The 20,467-nt window shown below is 49.8% G+C and overlaps 2 protein-coding genes and 1 long non-coding RNA gene across 11 annotated transcripts in view; 2 read left to right on the top strand and 1 right to left on the bottom strand.

Moving 5' to 3' along the window:
* FBXO25 (F-box protein 25) overlaps positions 1–7,128 on the top strand; it is a 29,583-nt gene extending 22,455 nt beyond the window's left edge. For 6 of the 9 annotated variants that reach the window (XM_072950591.1, XM_072950592.1, XM_072950586.1 and 3 more), the window contains 5 exons: positions 1,306–1,490; positions 2,565–2,747; positions 3,113–3,256; positions 6,238–6,264; positions 6,833–7,128. In XM_072950591.1, coding sequence (XP_072806692.1) covers positions 1,306–1,490; positions 2,565–2,747; positions 3,113–3,256; positions 6,238–6,264; positions 6,833–6,922 — 629 coding nt within the window. In that variant the 3' untranslated portion in view covers positions 6,923–7,128. The remainder of the gene's footprint in view (positions 1–1,305; positions 1,491–2,564; positions 2,748–3,112; positions 3,257–6,237; positions 6,265–6,832) is intronic. The other 3 variants (XM_072950589.1, XM_072950590.1, XM_072950588.1) reach the window with 3 other exon arrangements.
* A 1,088-nt stretch (positions 7,129–8,216) lies between these two features.
* On the top strand, positions 8,217–14,303 carry LOC140689551 (uncharacterized). The gene is made up of 4 exons (XR_012064598.1): positions 8,217–8,403; positions 11,161–11,334; positions 11,498–11,552; positions 12,041–14,303. It is a non-coding gene; the product is annotated as an uncharacterized lncRNA (long non-coding RNA).
* TDRP (testis development related protein) overlaps positions 14,129–20,467 on the bottom strand; it is a 37,771-nt gene continuing 31,432 nt past the window's right edge. The window contains exons 3-4 of the mRNA XM_072950593.1: positions 17,689–17,792; positions 14,129–16,497 (exon numbers count right to left, since the gene is read on the bottom strand). Of these exons, the coding sequence (XP_072806694.1) occupies positions 16,155–16,497; positions 17,689–17,792 (447 nt within the window). The 3' untranslated portion in view covers positions 14,129–16,154. The remainder of the gene's footprint in view (positions 16,498–17,688; positions 17,793–20,467) is intronic.

Below are 20,467 nucleotides of genomic sequence, written 5' to 3'. Positions count from 1 at the left end.
TTAAAAAGCTTAAGCTCTAAACTGTTCTTAGAAACAATGAATAGGACATATATGTAAACTAAAAAAATGATGTGCAGTGTATCGTATATATGTACTTACATGCCATGTATTGTATATGTGCAGTCAGATTTTAAAAATTTTACCTAGTAAAACTGAAAAATGAAAAAAAGTACAGTAATATTCAAAAAAAAGAAATTACAAATAAAATTAAAACTAGATTTCTGATTAAGTTCACTCAAAAAATAAATTTTACAATACAAATTCTATTTACAAACCAAACACAGATTCACAGACACAGAAAATGAACTATGGTTACCAAAGGTGAAAGGGGGAGAGGGATAAATTAGTGGTTGAGGGTTAACAGGGTTTACACATTACTGTATAAAAAATAGATGAACCAGGACCTACTGTATAGCACAGGAAACTGCATTCAGTTTCTTCCAATAACATATAATGGAAAAGAATCTGGAAAAATATATATACGTATGTATATGTATAACTGAATTACTTTGCTGTACACCTGAAACTAACAGTGTAAGTCAACTACACTTCAATAAAAAAAATTTTAAATGTATTTTAAAGGTATTACAGAATGAAGCACAAAATCATGAGACTACCAGAAAAAACAAAAAACAAAACTAACAAATATCAGTTCTTCATGACACATACAAAAGAAAACAGAGACTACTGACAGTTTTAAAGATAAAACCATAGAGTCAACCAAAAAGACTAGCAGACAATATTTTAAAGTTTTTTTAATCTCATCATATTTGTGATATCTCAAAAATGATGCCACTGTAGGGTTACAGTGAAATTACGTCATTTTTATTTTGGTAAAATAAACGTAAAATTTACAATCTTAACTATTTTTAAGTATACAGTTCAGTGCAATAAAATACATTCACACTGTTGTGCAGCCGTCTCCACCACCATCTCCAGAACTCTTCATCTTGCAAAACTGACACTCTGTCTCTGTTAAACACTGACTCCCCACCCGTCCTCCACCCCCGGCACCTCTGCCTACTTTCTGTCGCTATGAATTTGACTGTTCTAAGGACCTCACATAAGGAGCATCAAACAATAGTTATCCATTTGTGACTGGTTATTTCACTTATATAAAGTCTTTGGGGTTCACCTGAGGGTAGCACATATCAGCTTCCTTCCTTTTTAAGGCTGAGTAATTCTCCACTGTGTATAAAGCACAGTTTATTTGTGTTGTCTGTTGATGGACCCTTGGGTTACAAAAGCACCTCTCTTCGAGCAGCGATAGTGACCAATGTGTGGTTCTGTTTCTGTTTCTCCCAGTTCTCAGTGACCACCAAAACCCTCGCCTAATCAAAGACCTCCTCCAAGACCTAAGTTCTACCCTTTGCATTCTGATCAGAGGAGTGGGGAAGTCTGTTCTGGTGGGAAATATCAACATTTGGATTTGCCGACTAGAAACTGTTCTCAGCTGGCAGCAGCAGCTACAGAATCTTCAGATGGCTAAGGTGTGAATCTTCTGGCCCGAAAAGTGATTACACTCTGTGCTGTGTTGTCAGGGTCATTGCTGCTTCTCAGTGTGTGTGAAAAACTGTTAGAGCTTTTTGAAAGGTTTTTTTCCTTATATCTCAAAAGTGTGCATTAAACTGTTGTAAGATGAATTCAGACCAGAAGGGCCTTTCATGGCCTACAGTCGTCAGTGGGAAGAGAGCAGGGATGGTAATTAGAAGAGATGCTGTGGGTGATGAAGTCATTACCTTCACAGGACGTTAGGGGTTTGAGGCCAGAATGACGTTCGACAAGTTAAGGCTCAGTTGTATTGCAGTGACTGCGTTCGTCTGGCTGGTACTTCTGGAGGGTTCGTGTTTCCCACCTCGTCTTGTGCGTTGTGTGTGTGTGTCTTTCAGAGGGGACTTGCAGATCACGCCAGTTGCTTTATGTTTTCTGTTTATTATGGTAACTAGTTTCAACAAGAAAAACATTGACACTATTGACTAAGAGGTGTTTCATTTATCTCTGGTGCTGAACAAGAGAAAGAGTTAAATGGAATATGTGGCCTAGAGTGTAAGTCATCTACAAATTGCACCCTCGGTCGGGCCAAGGTCCGTTTGTCACTGCACTCGAGGCTCCACGTGAAGGTGGTGGTTTTCAAAGGTGACTTAGCTTTGGGCCACGTATTTGCCATTGAAATAAAGGATTTACAAAGAGCAGGGATCCCTAGTTCAGCTCTAAGGGGTGACCTGACAGTCAGGTCTATGCGGCCCTAATGTGAGGTCGGCTAGAGTGCTGCCCTCCTGTCATCCCTGTCCTGGGAGATCTGTCTGCAAGACATGTTCCCAGGGAGCCTGTCTGTCGAGGCCTGGACAGACGTGGCCACCACCCATGTGGCTGATGCATGTGGTGATGCCACGTCAGGAGGGGTGCTTGTCAGGGAAGGTCCCGGTGGGGCCAGCTGCTGTGCGTTATTCAGACTGGAGTGGGGGAGGTGGGCGCACGCATCCCGAGGCGGGAGGAGGAGGGAGACATGGGACCTGACGGGGCTGCCTGGTGCTGTCGCAGACTGAGTGTTTGTTCCCTCCCAGCATGTGAGTGGCGGCCTGACACTCAGCGACCTCCCGGTGCACATGCTCAACAACATCCTGTACAGGCTCTCGGATGGCTGGGACATCGTCACTCTGGGGCAGGTGACCCCAACACTGGCCGTTCTCAGTGAGGACCGGCGGCTGTGGAAGAAGCTCTGCCAATACCACTTCGCCGAGAAGCAGGTGAGTGTGGGGCCGGGACGAGCTGCTCAGGGATAGTATTTCTCAGGAAGAAGCAGAATTGACAAAAATCACTGTGCTCAAGCTTATTTTTCATGTTCAGAAAAGCCATGATTCTAAAAACAGCCCAGAACAGAGCAGAAGGAGAGTGAGTTCTCACTCTGTCGAGGGCAGGCCCCTGTCTTCCCCCATGATGCCTCTCCTGGGGCTGCGTGTGGCCCATTGGTGCTGCCCTGGGCTGCCCCCATCCCTCCAGGACCAGAACCAGCCATGGGACTGGGGATGGGGCGTGCACTTCATGTTTCATGCAGAAAATTCTTATGCACATAGAAAATCAGCTGATTCTGAACAGGATTTTGTTTGTCTAGTTTTGTAGACATTTGATCCTTTCAGAAAAAGGTCACATCGAATGGAAGTTGATGTATTTTGCACTTCAGAAATACTACCCAACTAAGGAGCAGTACGGAGACACATTACATTTTTGTCGGCACTGCAGCATTCTCTTTTGGAAGGTAAGAATTCTAAATATGTTGTTGGATTTTGAGGATTAAAATTTAGAGAAACAAATTGTTTGTCTGTATTTTCAGTGTAATGTGAAAAAAAAAAAGGAAAGTTGTATTTGTGATAAGAAATTTACTGATGTATCAGCAAGTACTGGGGCAGGGGAACACAAAGGTAAAACACACAGCTTGTGGTTGGAACTGGATGTGGGGCCACCTCTGTCCCCTTGGATGATGGTAGTGTGTGGGGGACTGTCCCCAAGGGTGTGGCTCCAAGCTCCCTGCAGCGCTCAGTTCCATCCTCTTCTGGAAACAGGGAAGGCACCCACCAGGTGTTGTCCACACTCTCCTCAGCCTCCACTGTCAGGACCCCAGCTCCATCCCTGGAGCAGAGGTGAGGCCACAAAGGCATCCAGGCTTCTAGTGTATTGGACCCAGATTTAGCAAGTGCAGTTCTCAGCAGGGACTGAGCCGTGGAGGCACGTCCCCTGCCATCTCCATGTCAGAATTCGTCAGCCTCCCCAGCCCTGCCCTGGTTCCCTTCACTTTTCTGTCCAGACTCATCTCCGATGAAAACAGGTCTCAGGTTGGGCAGTTTCTGCGCCTCCTCCTAGTAGAACCTGTCTCCTCAGCACGTTAACAGTCTTGCTCTGGAGTGCACTTCCATGGTTTGCCTTGAGTTTGTGGGGGAAATGGTGAAACTGGCAGGGTGGCTGCGGGGCCCTGAGCCTGCCTGGCCGGCACCACAGCTGTTTATTTCTTTGGATTTTCATTTATCTGTAAATTGTTGGAAAAGAAATGACTTCTTTACATTTTTTTTCATTTCAGATTATATTTATGGTAGTGTGGCTTTTTTTGGAGTTATAGCCTGTGGTCCAGGGGTGAGAGTGTCCATGTTTTAATAGAGCTTTACTTATTGTGCAGAAGGTGAGCAGCGTCCTGATGCCTCCATGTACGAATAGCAGGAGGTTATGTTAATTCTGATTTATTGTTTTATGTTTTAGTGTGACTTCTTTCTTGAAACTGAAAGAGGAAATGCCATCTGTGGCTGCAGTAGTTGTTTTTGTTCCTCGGGAGCAGGGACAGCTCCCGCTTCTCCTGGCCTGGGTGCCAGGCACGTGCTGCAGGGACTCGGGGAACATCAGGAGTCGGTCAGTTGGTGGGGACCACAGCACACAGAGGAGAGCTCGTGTTTTGTGCCCTTGCTCCCGGTCCAGGGACGGAAACACACACGCAGGCAGGTGCCAGCGGTCGAGTGAGTGGGGTCCCTGGTGCTGATGGAAACCGTGAGGACGTCTTCAGGGACGAGTCAGAGCACGTGAGACGCCCTGGTTCCCACTCCGAATCAGTCAGCTCCTCCCAAGGGTTTCCCGCTCTTCTTCTGTCCTAAAGAAATACTAGGAGCAGGAGTGTCTCAGGTACCGCAGTGCTCCTGGGACAGAAGTCTGCAGCCTGGCATGTGAGATGTTTTTCCAAGTACAGTGTTTGGGAGGGTTGGAGCCCTGTGTCCTGAGCAGTGAACGAGGGAGCAGACACTCTCCTTAGTTTCTGTGTAGCTGGTGTGAGGCTGTGCTGCGGGGGTGTCGAGGAGCATGAAAGTTCTGCGTTGTTAAAAATAGAGAGGGTATGTTTTAGCTTTCCAAAAGAATTTGCCTGCAGTTTCTTCTATTTATAAAAATTTAAAACCAGTCTTTCAGTTCTGAAATGTTCATCACCTGGGCCGTGGCTTCCCTGAGCCACGGGCCCCCAGGACTGGCTAGGTCCGGTTGCCTGGTCACGTCGCACTTTTTCTCCATAGACTGCTCCAGGAGACGCAGTTACAGCCAACATCATTTCTGAATCTGTGTGAAAGTTTAGAAATAGACGTGTCTCTAGCTCTGGCATAACCTGCTTCCGAGGTTGGCGCCTGAGGAACCCCTCTGCTCTGCACACCAGCCACTGGGCTGTCCTGGGCCTCACAGGCCTCCTGTGGGGTGGACGCTTCTCGAGGAGGTGCTCAGGGAATGGCACCTGCTGGTGTTTCTCTCTGTCTTTGGCCTGATGGAGAGACTACAGCAACTTCAACCCCCTCGAGTGTCAGCAGGGCCTGCGGTCTGGCCAACGCATCATCTTGGGCACATGGACCCTCTGACAGGTGGCCCCCCAGCCTCTTGTCTGCCCCCAGGTCTTGTCTATTGAGGCTTCACTCTGTTGGAGGCTGGGTGCCTTAGTGGAAGGCCGAGCATGGACGGTCACCAAGTTCTCCTTCCTCTCCCCGTCCTCCAGCCGAGTGTCTCTGCTTCTCAACTTGATGAAACTCCAGTTAAAACTGGGTGTCGGGTGGTGGGAAGCTGGTGGAATGAGTCCAGTTCAAGGCCAGGACTCAGGACCCTGTGTCCCTGTTGTCCCTGCATGTCCACTGCCAGAAGCGTGTGCGCACATCAGGTGTGGACACGGGGCTGCGGTGAGGGTGAGGGAGGCCGTGGAGTGGCCAGTCCATTCACCTTGAGCAGGACAGGCGACGTGAGAGCAGCAGGCAGGGGCCTATCTCATGTTGCAAACAGGTGAGAAAAAGGGGAGCCTGGCCGCCAGGCCTGAGGCTCAGGTGGAGTCCATTTCCCACACTCTGGCAGAGCTGACCCTCAGATGTTAAAGAGGGAGCAAGTGACCTTCCAGGAAGCATGCTCTGACGTGTTCATTGTCAGCTGAAGGTGGGGACAGCGGCCAGGCTGCACGTTTTCAGGGTAAAGTCAGGTGGCGCTTTAGCTCCGTGGCCTCATTGTCGTCAGTCAGACTCTGAAGCGGAGACATGAATCTGTGTGCTCAGACGGCCTCCTGTATGTCCTTCGTGGTACTTCCACTGCTCAGACTTAACTCCCTGATGATTCTAGATGCTTCCATAAATACTGCTGTCAAACCGACGTCCTGAGAACAGCCTGCCTCTTCCTAACCCTGTTTTCCCTTTTTTCCTCCCCCACTGCACTCCTTCCTGGCCCTTTCTCCACGCCTCCAAGGACCGCCGCCTCGCTTTATTACTCGAGGTACCTCCTGCTTTGCCGTGTGCTGTGCTTGTCCCCAGAGGCCAGTCCCCTTTGCCACCACAGGGTTCCCATGAGCTGCCATGTAGGCCAGCCTGTGGGGCGGAGGCCCAGCCGGGGGGAGGTGGTGGACCTGGCTGTAAGAACCTCGCTCAGGTGGACGGATGGCACCACAGGTCTCTCCCGCCTCCTCACAGGCCTTAGGCTGCTGTGTCCGTCTGTTTTCCACACATGATCTGTTCTGTGAGATGTGGTGCTGGGCCTGCAGGTGGGCAGGGGTGAACCCTGACCCACAGTGGGCATGGGTAGAGCAGGGCCAGGACCAGGGCAGAACTGTGGGCTTCAGGGCCCCCCGTCTCACACCTGCTGGAGCAGGGATTCCTGCGGGAAGCCTCCCCTGCGGAGAAGCTGCATGGCTGGATTCGTTTCCATGATCCTCATGGCTTACTGTCCACATACGTTTGCGAGGATGGGGCCTGGGGTCCATTTAAACAAACAGCTGGTGACGTCTGAGCCACCGTCTTCCCTCCACAAAGGTGCATCTGTGGTAATGCCTGCCCTCCTCCCGCAGGACTCGGGGCACCCCTGCACGGCCGCCGACCCTGACAGCTGCTTCACACCCGTGTCCCCGCAGCACTTCATTGACCTCTTCAAGTTTTAAGAGCAGCGTCACCCCGCCATGGCCGCTGGTGCAGGCACTGGAGAGGACGGGGAAGGCTGTGGGGAAGGTCCCTGGCATGTGGGGCAGGAGTGCACTGCTGTGTGCCCATCTTTGAAAGGCATCAGGCATGCCCAGCAAAACCATTCCTACTTCCTTCTTTAAGAAATTCTTTTCTGCTAATAAGCACATTAAAATTTGCAACTTTGCATATTTGTGAATGTGGTTCAAAAAAGATTCTATATTTTCAGCACATTTCTGTGCTGAGTTAACACTAACAGCCCATAATATGCTTCTAAACTGTTAAATGATAGTTTCTCGATTTTGTAGTAATTGGGGGTAGATACAGAGCATTGATCCTTGTAAGGACACTGCACAGAGTATTTATTTTTCCTAAGATGTATTTTAACTGTATTGATTGTATCCAGATGAACCCTCCCTGATGCAGAAGGAACCTGGGGAGATGTGTTCGGTGGTGGGCTGTGGTCCTGGGCTCACAGCAGACACTGCAGGGATGGCCCTGCTCTCTGCTGACCCTGGGGTCTCAGCCCAGTCAGAACAGCCCAGTGCAGCCTCACTTCACTGCTCTAAAACCACTTTGATAGGCAAAGTAATAAATCATGTTTACTGATTTTAACTTTGTCAGTTTTGCATCTTAACTGAAAAAAGTAGTATTAATGATTTTATTTTTGATTTCTTTATATAAGTATATAAAAGAAAATAAAACTCATGCATAACCCTGCCACCCAGAAATGGAGCAGTGGCCCTGGCAGCTGCAGGGGAGACTGAATAGGGTCGGGACCCGAGCAAGATCGTTTCTGCCTCCTTCAGAGCACGTGCAAATGTGCGGTTTTACATATTACATAAAGGTTCTGTATTTTCAGCACCACGTTCTATGCTGAACTGACACTAACAGCCAAGAATATGCTTCATTGTCAAACAGTAGATTCTGTGTGTGTGTGTGTGTGTGTGTGTGTGTGTGTGTATGGGTGAAGGCTTGAACCGTAAGCATTGAATATACTGTTTTCATTTAATAACCACCCTTTTTCAAAAGCGTGAAAATACGGTTTTTATTAGATAGATGGTATCACACAGATGGATCAGTGTCTGTCATTTTGTGATAAGCACCACGGCACATGTGCTTTTGTGCATCTGATTGTCTCCGTAAGATAAGCGAGAAGCAGAATGCAGGAGAAGCATCCAGTATTTGTAAGGGTATTTCCAGACCACTGGCAGGATGGACACTGTCACCTTTCTTCCCTGAAGGTGGGCACAAGAAGATGACTGTGAGGTTGGACCTAATGTGTGTTCTCTGCCTGTTTTACTTTTGGGGTGTTGGTTTTTTGGTATTAATTTCTCCTTAACAGGCATTAACCTACTGAAGTTGACTTCTTTTCTCCAAATAATGTTCACAGTCTTGGGAGAGAAGTCCAGCTGTCCCACGGGCAACAGATGCGCTGGGAGCCAGCGCTGCACACGGGCAGGTGAGTGAGGCCGGGCAGCGCTGGTAGCTGGTGTGGGTGCTGATAGAATGAGGGAGGGACAGCGCCCAAGCCCGGACCAGCTGTTCACAGGAGCTCCGACAGCAGCACCAAGTAGGAAGAGAAACAAGAGGAAACAAACGGTCCTGAGCTGTGCGTTCACGTGGTGCTTATGAGTGTGGGGCGGTCAGGGGGCCTGCCTGACAAGGGCTGCACAGGCGTTGCCACCTTGATGTGTGCGGACCAGGGCAGGGCCGGCTCTCAGGACAACAGGGAGTGGGCCTCAGGCTCTGCCCAGAGCCACACCGAAGGCACCGCCACATCTCCTTCCGCCTTTCGAGGTAGAAAAAGGCCCTCGTCTCAGCTGGGTGTGCGTCGGGAGCCACAGCGGGTTCTGCAGGTTCAGGGGCTGCTCTGGACTCTTACCTCCATCTGTGTCGTGTGTGTTCGCTGCCCAGGGCCATCCGTGGAAAACCGTCTCTTGAGGGACAGTGTGGAAGGATCTGTGTAACTTGCTTGTAAAAGCTTTTAGAATGATATACAAACAAAATGCCCACGTGAGATGTTTGTACACTGACTATATCCCACAGCTGTGCTGAACTCACTAACTCTAGTGGCATTTCTATAGGTTCCTTAGGAGGAGACACACACATCTTGTCGTCTGCACACGAAGGTGGTTGCTATTTCTGTTCCTTGCCAGCTTTCCTGCCAGGCCCTCCTGTGCACGGTGAGGCAGTGCACATGTGTCCCGTATGTTCGTGATCCTAGGACGCTCTCGGCCTTCACCCATGAGGGTGGTGTAACTGGGCATTTCCATGGATGCCCTCATCAGGGTGAGGTGTTCCCTTCCAGTCCTGCCTTGTTGACGTTTTTCTCTTTTATCATGAAAGTGTTGGATTTTGAGATGTGCTTTTCTGCAGCTGCTGAGTTGGTCTTGTGATTACCTTTTGTATGTCAAACCAGCCCTGCCTGCCCAGACCCACGTCTCACGTGGCTTCTGCACACCACTGGTGGGTTTAGCTTGCTGGGTTTTACTGAGTTTTCACCAGAGAGATGAATCTGTGCTTTTCTGGTGACGTCTTTGGTTTTGGCATCAGGGTGAACAGTCTCCTAGGACGGGCTCGCCTTGGGAGGGCCCCCACCCCTGCTGTCTTTAGGAAGTTTGTGGACGATTGGTGCAGGCCCTCCTTTAAGCATTAGGGTAATACACGGGAGACTGAACCTCCTGAGTGAAACTTTCGTTTGAGGGGCCCTGGGACCTGCCAACACCCAGCGTCACACTCTTACCAGCCTGCCTCCCTGCTCCGTCCTCTGTCGTTCCTACAGAGGGAGCAGGCCCTCACTTTCAGGAAGCAGTGGGGTCCCTGCGACTGAGCTTAGTGTCTCCCAGAATCCTGGCTGGGACGGTGCCGTGTGCACCTGAAGAGAGGCTGCACCAGCCCGTCCTGACCGGAGCTGTGGCCAGTGCAGTGGGTCCTCCCCTCCAGCAGGGGCACCTGTGGCTCACCCCCGTGTGTGGGCGGGGTCCTTGCTGTCCGGCTACTCCGTGGGCTCATGCGTCTCTCAGGCGTGACCTTTCGGAGGGCTGTTGCCCCTCCCTCACCCCCTCACTTCCCACTGACTCAGTCCCCCAGCGAGAACGCGGTGCTCAGAGCACAGCCAGCCCAGGACGGGACGCGGCTTTCACCCGCCGCCTGGCTTCTCTGCCTTGCGCTCGGGGCAGTGGGCTCCTCAGCACACACTGTCGTTCCTCCTGCTCAAGACCTTCCGAGCCATACGAGAGAGACACCCCGACTGCTGTTTGGATGAAATTTGCACAGATGAATGCAAGTAGCTTTTTACTGTTTAATCTACATAGAAAATTCAAATGTCACTTAATTTTAATTATGGTAAAATACACATAAAATTTACCATCCTAACCATGCTTCAGTGAATTCTTCAGTAGTGTTAAGCTCCTTTGTATTGCTGTGCAAAGATCACCACCATCATCTCCAGAATACTTTTCATCTTTGCAGACTGAACTTGTCCCCAGTGAACACGTTGATCGCCACGTCCCCCAAATCTAGGTGACACCTGTGTTTCCTCAGGGGCACCTGATCCACAGTGGGCGATCAGCATGTTACACACTCACTCCCTGCCCTCCTCCTGCATCCCTAGGCCCCCGTCTTCTCTGTCTCAGTGGATTTGACTCCTGTAGACGCACGTGTACCTGGAACCACACAGCATCTCCTTCCCTCCCGTGGTAGCGTGGGTCAGGACCGCCTTCCCTCACAAGCTGCGAGGTGCTCCGTCGTGGACCAGACTATGCTCATCCCTCATCTGTTGATGCACTTGAGTTGCTTTCACCTTTTGGCTGCTGTGAACATGGTCTACAAATCTCTCTTCTACAAAATGATTTTCTTTCCTTTGGGTTTATGCCTGGAAGTGGACTTGCTAGATCATGTGGTAATTGTATGTTTAATATTTTCAGGAACTGCCACTTTTTCACAGTGGCGGCACCATTTTACATTCCTGCCAACAGTGTGCAAGGGTTCAATTTCTCTGCATCCTCACAAGCACTTACTTTGTGGAGGTTTTTGGTTTGGTGGTCATCCGGATGGTGATGTGACATCTCACTGTGGCTGTGAGCTGTGTCTCCCTGGGGAAGAGTGAGGTTTAAGCAGTTTCTTGTGCTTGTTGGCCATTTGTGTGTCTCACTTGGGGGAAATGTCTATTCAAGTCCAATTTTAGTCACGTTTTATGTGTTTCTGTTAAATATAGAAGGAACTACTGCAGCTCTGGGTGTGTGTTACCTCATCAGACGCGATTTGAAAACGACTCCTCGCCTTCCCGAGGCTGCTTTCCGCTCTGCTGGCAGTGCCCTCTTACGCACAGGGCTCACACCTGGATGTGGGCCAAGGCCTGTGCCTCCTGGTCACACCCAGGCACTCACAGGCAAGTCCAGTGTCTTGAGCTTCCACCCTGCTTCCTCTAAGCCTTTTATAATCATAGCTGTTAGGTCTTTGATCTGTTTTGAGTTAGTTTTTGCATCTGGGGTAAGGAAGGGCCCAACCTCATTCTCTTGCATGAGGATGTCTGGTTTTCCCCTGGTTCACAGGTGTGCAGGTGAGCTGACACCAGACCATGCATCGGACCAGTAGCTGATGTTCCAGGTGGGCGCAGGTGGGGAAGCAGATGAGGCACCTTCTATTTCTGGTGATTTGATGCACCCTTGGGACTGCAGTCAGGGGGTCCAGCGCTGGGTAGCTGCCCAGTGACTTCCCTGTGGGCCCCAACCAAGTGTGGGTTTGGGGTCACTGTGCCATGTGCTTGGCCCAGACAACAGCTCCCCAGGCCGTGGAAGGGGTCGCCTGCCCATCCCACGGTTGCTGTCCATGCTGCACCTGTGACCCCCGGGGCCAGGGGCACCAGCCTGGCCTTCGCTGGCCCATGTGGGTTTTGCACACTGGTTAAATTGGAGCTGTGCGCTCCTGCTGGATCTGGCTGCTCGCCGGCCTGGGCCTCCCTGAGGCTTCACTGTAATTAAAGTGACCCTGCCCCTCTCCCCCACCCATGGGGAGGTTAGAAGAGGTGGGTCACCAGAGAGCCCATCTGTCCGGCCTAACCACCAATGTCAGATCCTGGTGTGGCCTGCTTTCAGCTCACTTGGACACCCGTGAACAGGGGCAGTGGCGGCCCCACCACCCATCCTCGCTGAGCACGAGCCAGCAGGCTCCCGGGTCCCTCGTGGTGTGTGGGTGCACTCACCACACGCCGGCCACTCGCCTGTCCTCTGTTGAAGCACTTCCCGTTCTGAACTCGGGGTTTTCTCAGGAAGTCTGATTGGCTCCTCACCTGGGACATTCTTCCCACTGGAGTTTCCACTTTGGGAACCAAAATGCAGGAACTCAGATGATGGCATCCTTCCTTCATCTCCATGTAGTCTCACTGCCAAATCCCGTTGGACCTGGGCAGCTGGACGAGCTGCAGTGGCTGTCCCTCTAGGCCACGTCCAGTCTCGGGCAGACTCGGGCTGGTCTTGCCTGTGCCGGGTGAGACGTGCCCCGGGCCACTCTCACCTCGGATGGTGGTGGCCCACTTCCTGCAGCACTGGCCGGGGCCGCACCGCCGGCCCAGGGCACAGACATGGGGCCAGCGCCCACATTCCTGTGTGGCCCATCCTCGTACGAACACGACGGAGCTGCTGGACAAGGACTCATGCCATTTGCCATGAGGATGGTCTGCGGGCTCCTCTGCCTTATTTCCAGCACATTCCAGGAGGGAGAGAAGATAGAGGTCAGGGTCATCCCTTCCTCCTGATGCGATGCAGTGTCACTGTCTCGGGGAAGCACCCGGCCAGGGGTGCTGACGACACAGTGTCTCGTGGTTTCAAAGTGATGCTGCTCTCCTAGATGTGGCACTAACCCTCATGTCCTGGGGTCACCCTGGCACTGACTCTGGAGCCGTGTCCCAAGGGTTCTCTCCAGGAAGAGGTCGGCTCGGGCCCACAACCAGCTCTCCTGTCCCCACCGCCCTCTGGATGCCCTGAGGTCACACTGAAAATCAGACCACCTCTAAGCTCCTGTTATGAGCACGCGACGCAAGGGCTGCACATGTTCCACCACCTTCGCACGCTAGTTAGCTGACAGTAATGTACCTGATTGTTCCTTGTGGTTCTAGAAAAAGGCACAAATGCTTGTACACCTGAGATGTAAACACCATGGTTACGTGTTCCACGTCAGACCTGAGGAACTGCTCTGGGGCACGTTCAGGAAACAGTCTTCAGAGGGAGTCAGGGAAAACCTCCTTCCTTCCACCATTAGCAACAAGGACACTGAGCTCCAGAGACGGGCGCTGGCCTCCAGTACCTACACGACCAGCTTCCCTCCCTGATCCTCTGCTCCCAGTAAAAAACAATGAAATCAGATAAGAAGCAACTGCTATTGAAATCAAGTCTCTCCCAAGAAAAATACTGTATCTTTGGTGCTTTCAGGAGAGGAAGACGTTGGACCCCAGGTACCCACGTCTGCAGCACTTCAGGGCCTCTGACCCGACGAGACACGCCAGTGCCACCCGCCCTGGGCCGTAGCTCACCTGCCACAGCTCTGCCCCAGGCAGGTGGTGGTGGGAGGTTGTGAGGGTGGGGCCCAGGCCCCAGGACTGGGGAGCAGGGTCTGCAGGGATCTATTCCAGAGACCCCACCCTGCTCGGAACAGGTGGGAGGAGAGGCAGGCGGGCCAAGCTTGTCCAGAGGCCTTGGGGTTGTGTAGGGGGGAGGACAGCACTCCAGGTAACATGGGACCGGAGTCTTCTCAGCGCCAGCAGGGGAGAGAGGAGAGCAGGGAGGGTGACAGTGGTGGGTCCGAGCCGAGAGACCAGCAGGGAAAAAGGCACAGGAGCAGCTGGTGGGTCCTCTCCCAAGAGGCCACTGTTTTGGGAAAAGGGTTGGAAGTTGAGCTGAAAGATGATTAAGTGAAGGACGTGCTCGCTGGACAGCCAGGAGCTGGGGATCTCTCCAGGCCTCACTCACAACTGGCCCTGGCCAAGGTTTCCGCGCACTGACACCGGGGCAGCGTGGTCCTTGAAGGCCATGCAGATTCACGAAAGATGACATTTTGAGAACGGAGCCTGCAGCCAGTGTTTACTCACGTGTCGTCACCAGAAGTGAGGCTGGGAGTGCGGAGACGGGGCCGCAGCACTGGTCCCCAAGTCATCAGGTGCAGACGCCGGAAATCACGCAAACTGATGGTGAGAGGATACAAACCACGTCTTTATTTAAAAGAAACCTCAGCATTAAGGATGAATTCTACCTTGAAGTCAGTCCCCTTCCTATTAAAAATGATGAACAAAACAAAGTTGCTTTGGTAAATTCTATCAAGAAAAAATATTTTCCCCCAAAGCACGCCAATAAATATATTAAAAGCCACAAACATAGTTACTTTCATTTGATCAGATACAACATAAGAAAAATTCATTTTCACATTCATTTTTGTGGATAAGAAGTATGGTTTGCATATTCCAACCCCATCTGGCTTTGTCTTCACATTGAGAAACAACACTACACAGGTGCATCCTGGGGGCGTCAACCAAGAGGGGCTACAGGCACTTCTGTCACTGCTCGCGGGTGCGCAGACCTGGGGGGGGGCCAGCATCCCCACCCCCAACCCCACGGGGCTCACTTCCCAGAGTCTCAGTGTCCCTGCCGCCACCTCTATGCAGGAATCGGCACAAGACACCCACAGTGGCTCCTGCTGTGACACAGCGCAGACCATGCTCAGAGCCGTCTGCACAACCACAGCAAGTGCCTTTACGTGCTCAGCTATCTACCTGAGGAGCAAGGTTTCCAACTCTGCTGTTAAGAAACAAAAATCTCCACAAAATGGATTTGAACACCACTTACAACATGTTCCTCTTCCAGGGCTCAGTGAAGTAAACTTCTTGTTCTGTTAAAACAAGAGATGATACGGAGACACAGGCAGATGGACTGACAGATGGTAATGACTCTGTCCCCCTCCGGAGCCCGTGGGAAAGCCCACGACGCCCCTTAAATGGAACAGCATAGACACTCTCGGGGAACAACCGGAGGGCGGCCTTTTTTATGAGAAGAGCGCACAGTGTAACTGGAGGCTTTAACCAAAGAAACCTGTAACTTCTCGCAGAACCTCCGTTACCTAAGACAGGCCCGTGCTCCTGTGGCTCTGAGCTGTCCCACCGTGGAGACACGTGCCTGGGTACCTGACATGAGGTCACTCAGTCAAGGACACAGTTCAAGTCTAGAGACACAGGAGGGGGTGGTGCTACCGTGTGGCAGCTCCAGGGCTCCAGCAGCAACCTCAGTCTCTTATCAAAGGGAAATAAAACCCTGGGTGTGCAGGAGAGAGGCACTTCCAGCATTTTATACAATCATAACTCCATAACGAGCAAGTCCGTATTTCCCAAAAATTGTGTCTAGTTACTAAAACTGATCCATGCTTTATAGCATTCTTTAATCTGCGATCAAAAACGGAGAACAAATTTTTAGAAGAAAATAAAGATCAATATTCAAAAGTTCAGGAGAAGTAAATAAGAAAGAACCACCGTCACCACCTGACGCACACACTGGAGGCAGGAGACGAAGCTGCGTCTGCAGGCAGTGGTGGCGTTTCGTGCTGGGTCCAGCACAGCCTTGGCTTCTGCAGTTTTCAAATGACTTACATATTTTTAAATTTAATACAAAAGAAGAGTTTAGTTTGCCAGGTTAAACACAGTGTAACGTAACTGGAAGATTCATTCTACACCTGGATTGCAGATTTCTGGCAACAGAAGGGAATTGCACAACCGCTACATTCTTGTGTCGTAGACTCTACACAGGTGCTACATGCAGAGAAGGTGTCAAGTCAGGAGCAGAGAAGCACGACCGAGGACGCGGGAAGACGGTTTTGTGGAGAACTGCAGTCATCCCAGGACAGCGTCAACGCCTCACGTCTCCATTTTCAGCAGCAAGAATGACAGGGAGTGGGTGTTTCCGTGGTAAGGCAGTCGCTGTGTGGTCTGCGGAATCACAGTATGCTGGGAATTCCCTAAATCAGCATATGAAAAGGACAGTCAAAAAATGAAACAGCTCAGAGCAGATTCCCTGCTCTCTTCACAGGGGGAAGACCAAACAACTGGATGCACTACTGAAAAATCACCACGATGCGGCAAACTCTAAGAATCTGAGTGAAATGAGATGCAGAAGTGCAAAACTAGGCAGATTTTGGTTTGATACTTGGGAGCTGCGCCGTCCGCGGACACCGTCACTCCAGCTCCTCCCAGTTGTCCGTCAGGTGGCCTCTGCTCTGCCGGCGAATGCTGACTAGCTTCCCGGCCGACCTGAGGCTCCAGCGGGAGCTGTTCCCTGCACCGGCCAGGCTGGTGTACTTGGAGCCCTTGGCGCCCTCCTCCCAACCTGGCCGGGACGGACGGTCACTCTCTGTGTCCCCTGAGTCGGCTGCCACATCCTCAAGGGCAAGTGTTGGAGGCTCCCAACCTTCAATCTCATCTGGTTTCTTGGACTGTGTATTCTGTTTTAAAACCAAATTGTCCCAAAATCCAGATTTCTTCTCAGTCTTCAACTCTTCTTTTAATCGTAAATTTGTTCTGTAGGAGATGAAAGAGTTAAGTGTTGGTGATCCAATAATCTTAGGGCCTCAACTTGTGTCTATTTTATAAATGTTCTTTAAAGAAAAGTTTTACTTGTTTAGAAAGCTCACACAAATTTAAATTAGAATTGGAATGTTAACATATTAAAGGAAAAGCCAGTCACTACGTGACATTAATGCCTTATTTAAGGTGCCATGCTTGGCAAAACGCCAGCAAAGATGTCCTCCTCAGACAACAGGGATGCAGATTCTCAAGGCCATGTGGAGGCTGTGCTCGTCTCTGAGCAAAGGAGAAAAAAGATTGCCCAGGTCCGGATTAGGAAGTGGGGGATTATTCCATTTATGAAGCCGATCTCACCAGGTTAATCATGGAGTTTCCAGGCTCAGAAGCTCAGGATACAGAGCTCCGGGAACCACGAAGAAACAGCAGCTGGTGGGGGGTGGCACTTAGCTGCCGGGAGCCTCCCCAGGTCATGGTGGTAAAAACACCGGCATCCAGACCTGACCCCTTACAAGTCCCACTGACCGGGCTGAGAGGGGCAGGACACAGCAGACACTGACTTCACTGACCGGTGCAGTCCTCACAAAAGAGACGGTATGAGGGCACAACCGTGTGGTCAGAGGAGGCTGAGGCCGCACGTGGCTGGCAGTGCAGAGGTGCTGCCATCCCCAGAGGGTGCCCTGTTTCCTGCGCACCAAGACTCACCTGCCTGTCACACTGCATTGCGCTGGCAACACTGTCAGGTTGTCACTGATATATGTTCTCGTCTTCAAATACATCTTTAAAAACGTCAAAACACTTATAACTTAGCAGCAGTGTTAGCTTAAATATATTCAATCTTCTAAAATCTTTTACAGTTTACCAATCTTCGCATTTTTAACTGTGTATCTTCCTTGATTTTCTGAAACTACTACATACCTTAAGCATGGCTCCAAGCTCCTTTAAAGCTAGTAAGTTCGGTTTACAATTCTTAAGTTCGAGAGCTTGTCTGAGACGCCTTTTTTCCACTTTTCCATAATCCTTCCAAACACGTACAGGTTACCCCATGACCTTCTACTGAATGTACATTTCATCTGTCTCCAGGCGTTGTTACCAGTACAACTCCTACTGCTTCCTCACAGGGCGAGGAGCCCGACTTACCTCCCAGCACACCCTGCCCTCTGCCTGCCAGGAGCGGCCACCACTCACCCTCTGGATTTGGGGGGTCTGCGCCTTTCCAGCAGGTGCTGTTCATCATCCTTGTAAGACAGAGAAGTCACATCTTTCCAGCCTCGGAAACTTGCTCCCTGAATCTGATAGAAGTTGGAGGAAAGGTCAACCCTGATGAGTAAATAAACAGGCCACCATTCTATGAGCCAGCAGCATGGAGCTGAGACTGAGAAGCTGGCGCCGTTTCTAGTGCAGCCGCCTCCACATACGCGGTGTTTCTCCCTGTGGCTGCAGGTAATCTCTGAGCTGCTGAGGACAGTCGCCCATGTTAAGTCACACTGAGAAGTAATCACATTTCACCCAAACCAGCGCTGGGAGTGAGGCCCGCACTAACCTCCAGTTGCACTCTATGAGAATTTTGTTGGTTCTAAGGCAAATGATTTTATACAACTTTTCCATTCCTGAAATCAGGGTGTGTCTTGTAATTAGTACCTGGCACTTTAGATTCATAGAAATACTGTAATAATAAGGAAAGAGAAAAAGGAACTATGTTTCCAGAAGTCCTGTGTGTCAAGTACCTTCCCCGGGAGCCACTCTGACACCCAGGCAGCCCAGACTCTCACCAACTACAGCTGCTTTTCTCTTCTTTTTATGGGGAGGGGAGTGGGGAAGGGCATCTCCCCTGGGGCAGACCTAGCTTTAAAATGATTTGAAATGCTACAAATGCAACATAAAAGTAAAGCAGTGCTGAACACTGAGCCAAGAGGCTGCCTGTGAGCACTGCTGTAAAACTGTCTACCAGAGCAGAAAACTAGCCACCCCACGACCAAGGACTTACTACTGCAGCCTGAACCCAGTGCCTGGGGGTCCCCGACAGTGACCTGGGTGCTTGGGGCCCCCTCTGGCTTGTTTGGGCTAGGCTTGCTGACCCCACTCTGGGTGGAGGCCAGCCGGCATCCTTCGCTGAGATGGCATGTTCCTGAGGGGGTGCTGTGTCCGCTGAGAGGAAATCGGAGGTCACAAAGAACAGGTGTCAGTTTGCCATGTCCGGGCCACACAAGACCATGAACAACCTCAATGGCTTTAAGACGCCAGGTGGGACAGGACATGTGGCCCCCAGGCTCCTCCGTGGGAAGCAGTGGTCGCCCTGCAGCAGAGGTCCTGCTGAGAAGGTGCAGCTCACGAGAGCACAGCTCGGCCCACTGCACACTCAGCGTGAGCCCATGTGGAGGATGCTGCGCTGTCACAAGGGCCAGGGCTAGGGTGTCATTACACCTGATCTGCCTCACAAGACATGCTGAAAGTTCTCTGGGTGAAAATAAAAGGGCTCTAACATCATAAAAACATATGAAGATGGTGTAAAACTCACTATTATAGGTAAATTTATAGTCAAAATTAGAGTCTGTAATATGGTAATGGCGGTGCATAATTCGCTTACACCTCTAGCTTAAAGGTTAGAAAGTACTAAAAACAATTATGACTCCAATAATCTGTTACTGAATACACAATATTAAAAAATACATAAACTGTAACATTAATGACCTAAAATATGAGGGGGAGAAAAAAGTTAAGTTGTTATCAGTTTAAAACAGGGTGTTGTGAAATATTTCATGTCATCTCCATGGTAACCCCAAGGGGAATACCTGTGGTAATTACACAAAAGAACATAAAGAAGTCAAAGCATAAATTACCAAAAGACATCAAAACACACACAAAAAAGAGCAGGATAAAAAGCAAGTAACGATGGGTCTATAATACAGCAAGAAAATAATTAAAGTGTCTTGCCTAACAATAAATATAAATGGATTAAAGTCTCCAATAAGAAGACAGAATGACTGAATGGATTAAAAAACAAGATCCAACAATATGCTGCCTATAAGAGACTCACTTTAGCCTTAAAGATAAACAGGCTGAGTGAAAAGATGGAGAAAGATATTTCAAGCAAATAGTAACTAAAAAAAAAGTAGGGACAGCTATACTTATATAAGACAAAATAGACTTTACAAATGGTAAAAAGAGATAAAGAAGGTCATTATACAATGATAAAGGGGTCAATCCATCAAGAGGGTACAACCATAAATATTTATGCACCCAGTGCTGGGGCACATAAATGTATAAAGCAAAAACTAACAGAGGTGAAAAAAAGCAACACAGTGACAGCTGGGGATGCAATGTACCTCACCTTCAGCAATGGACACAGACCATCCAGAGAAACAGAGAGCCTGCACACCACTTCAGACCAGCAGACCTCACAGACATACAGAACACCATACGACAAAAGCAGAATAACATTCTTCTCAAGCACACATTGAACATTTCCTAGGACAGACCATGTGTTAGGCCACAAAACACGTCTGAGCAAATTCAAGAAGACTGAAAGCATGCTAAGTACCTTCTCTGACCACGATGTACACCATCAATAAGATGAAAACTGGAAACTGCAGATAACACAGAAACCGAGCAACCAACAGATTTGGAGACAGACAAAAATGGAAACCCAACATACCAGAACTTACGGGATGCAAAAATAGTTGTGCTAAAAGAGAAGTTCACAGAAACAATAAAGATCTCAAACAGTGTGACACTATGCCTCAAGGAACAAGAAGAACTGAGCCCAAAGTTAGTAGAATGAAGAAAATGATAGAGAAGAAGTAAGTGAAACAGAGAACAAGGAAATTATAGAAGAGATTTACAAAACTAAGAGTTGGTTCTTTGAAAACAAACAAAATTGACAAACCTCTCGTCAGACTCCCCAAGGAAAAAAGAGGAAGAACCAAAATCAACAAAAGTATAAATGAAAGGAGACATTACAGCTGCA

This window comes from Vicugna pacos, chromosome 26 (assembly GCF_048564905.1).
Source record: "Vicugna pacos chromosome 26, VicPac4, whole genome shotgun sequence".
Lineage (NCBI taxonomy): Eukaryota > Metazoa > Chordata > Mammalia > Artiodactyla > Camelidae > Vicugna > Vicugna pacos.
This window is presented reverse-complemented; position numbering and strand designations above follow the sequence as displayed.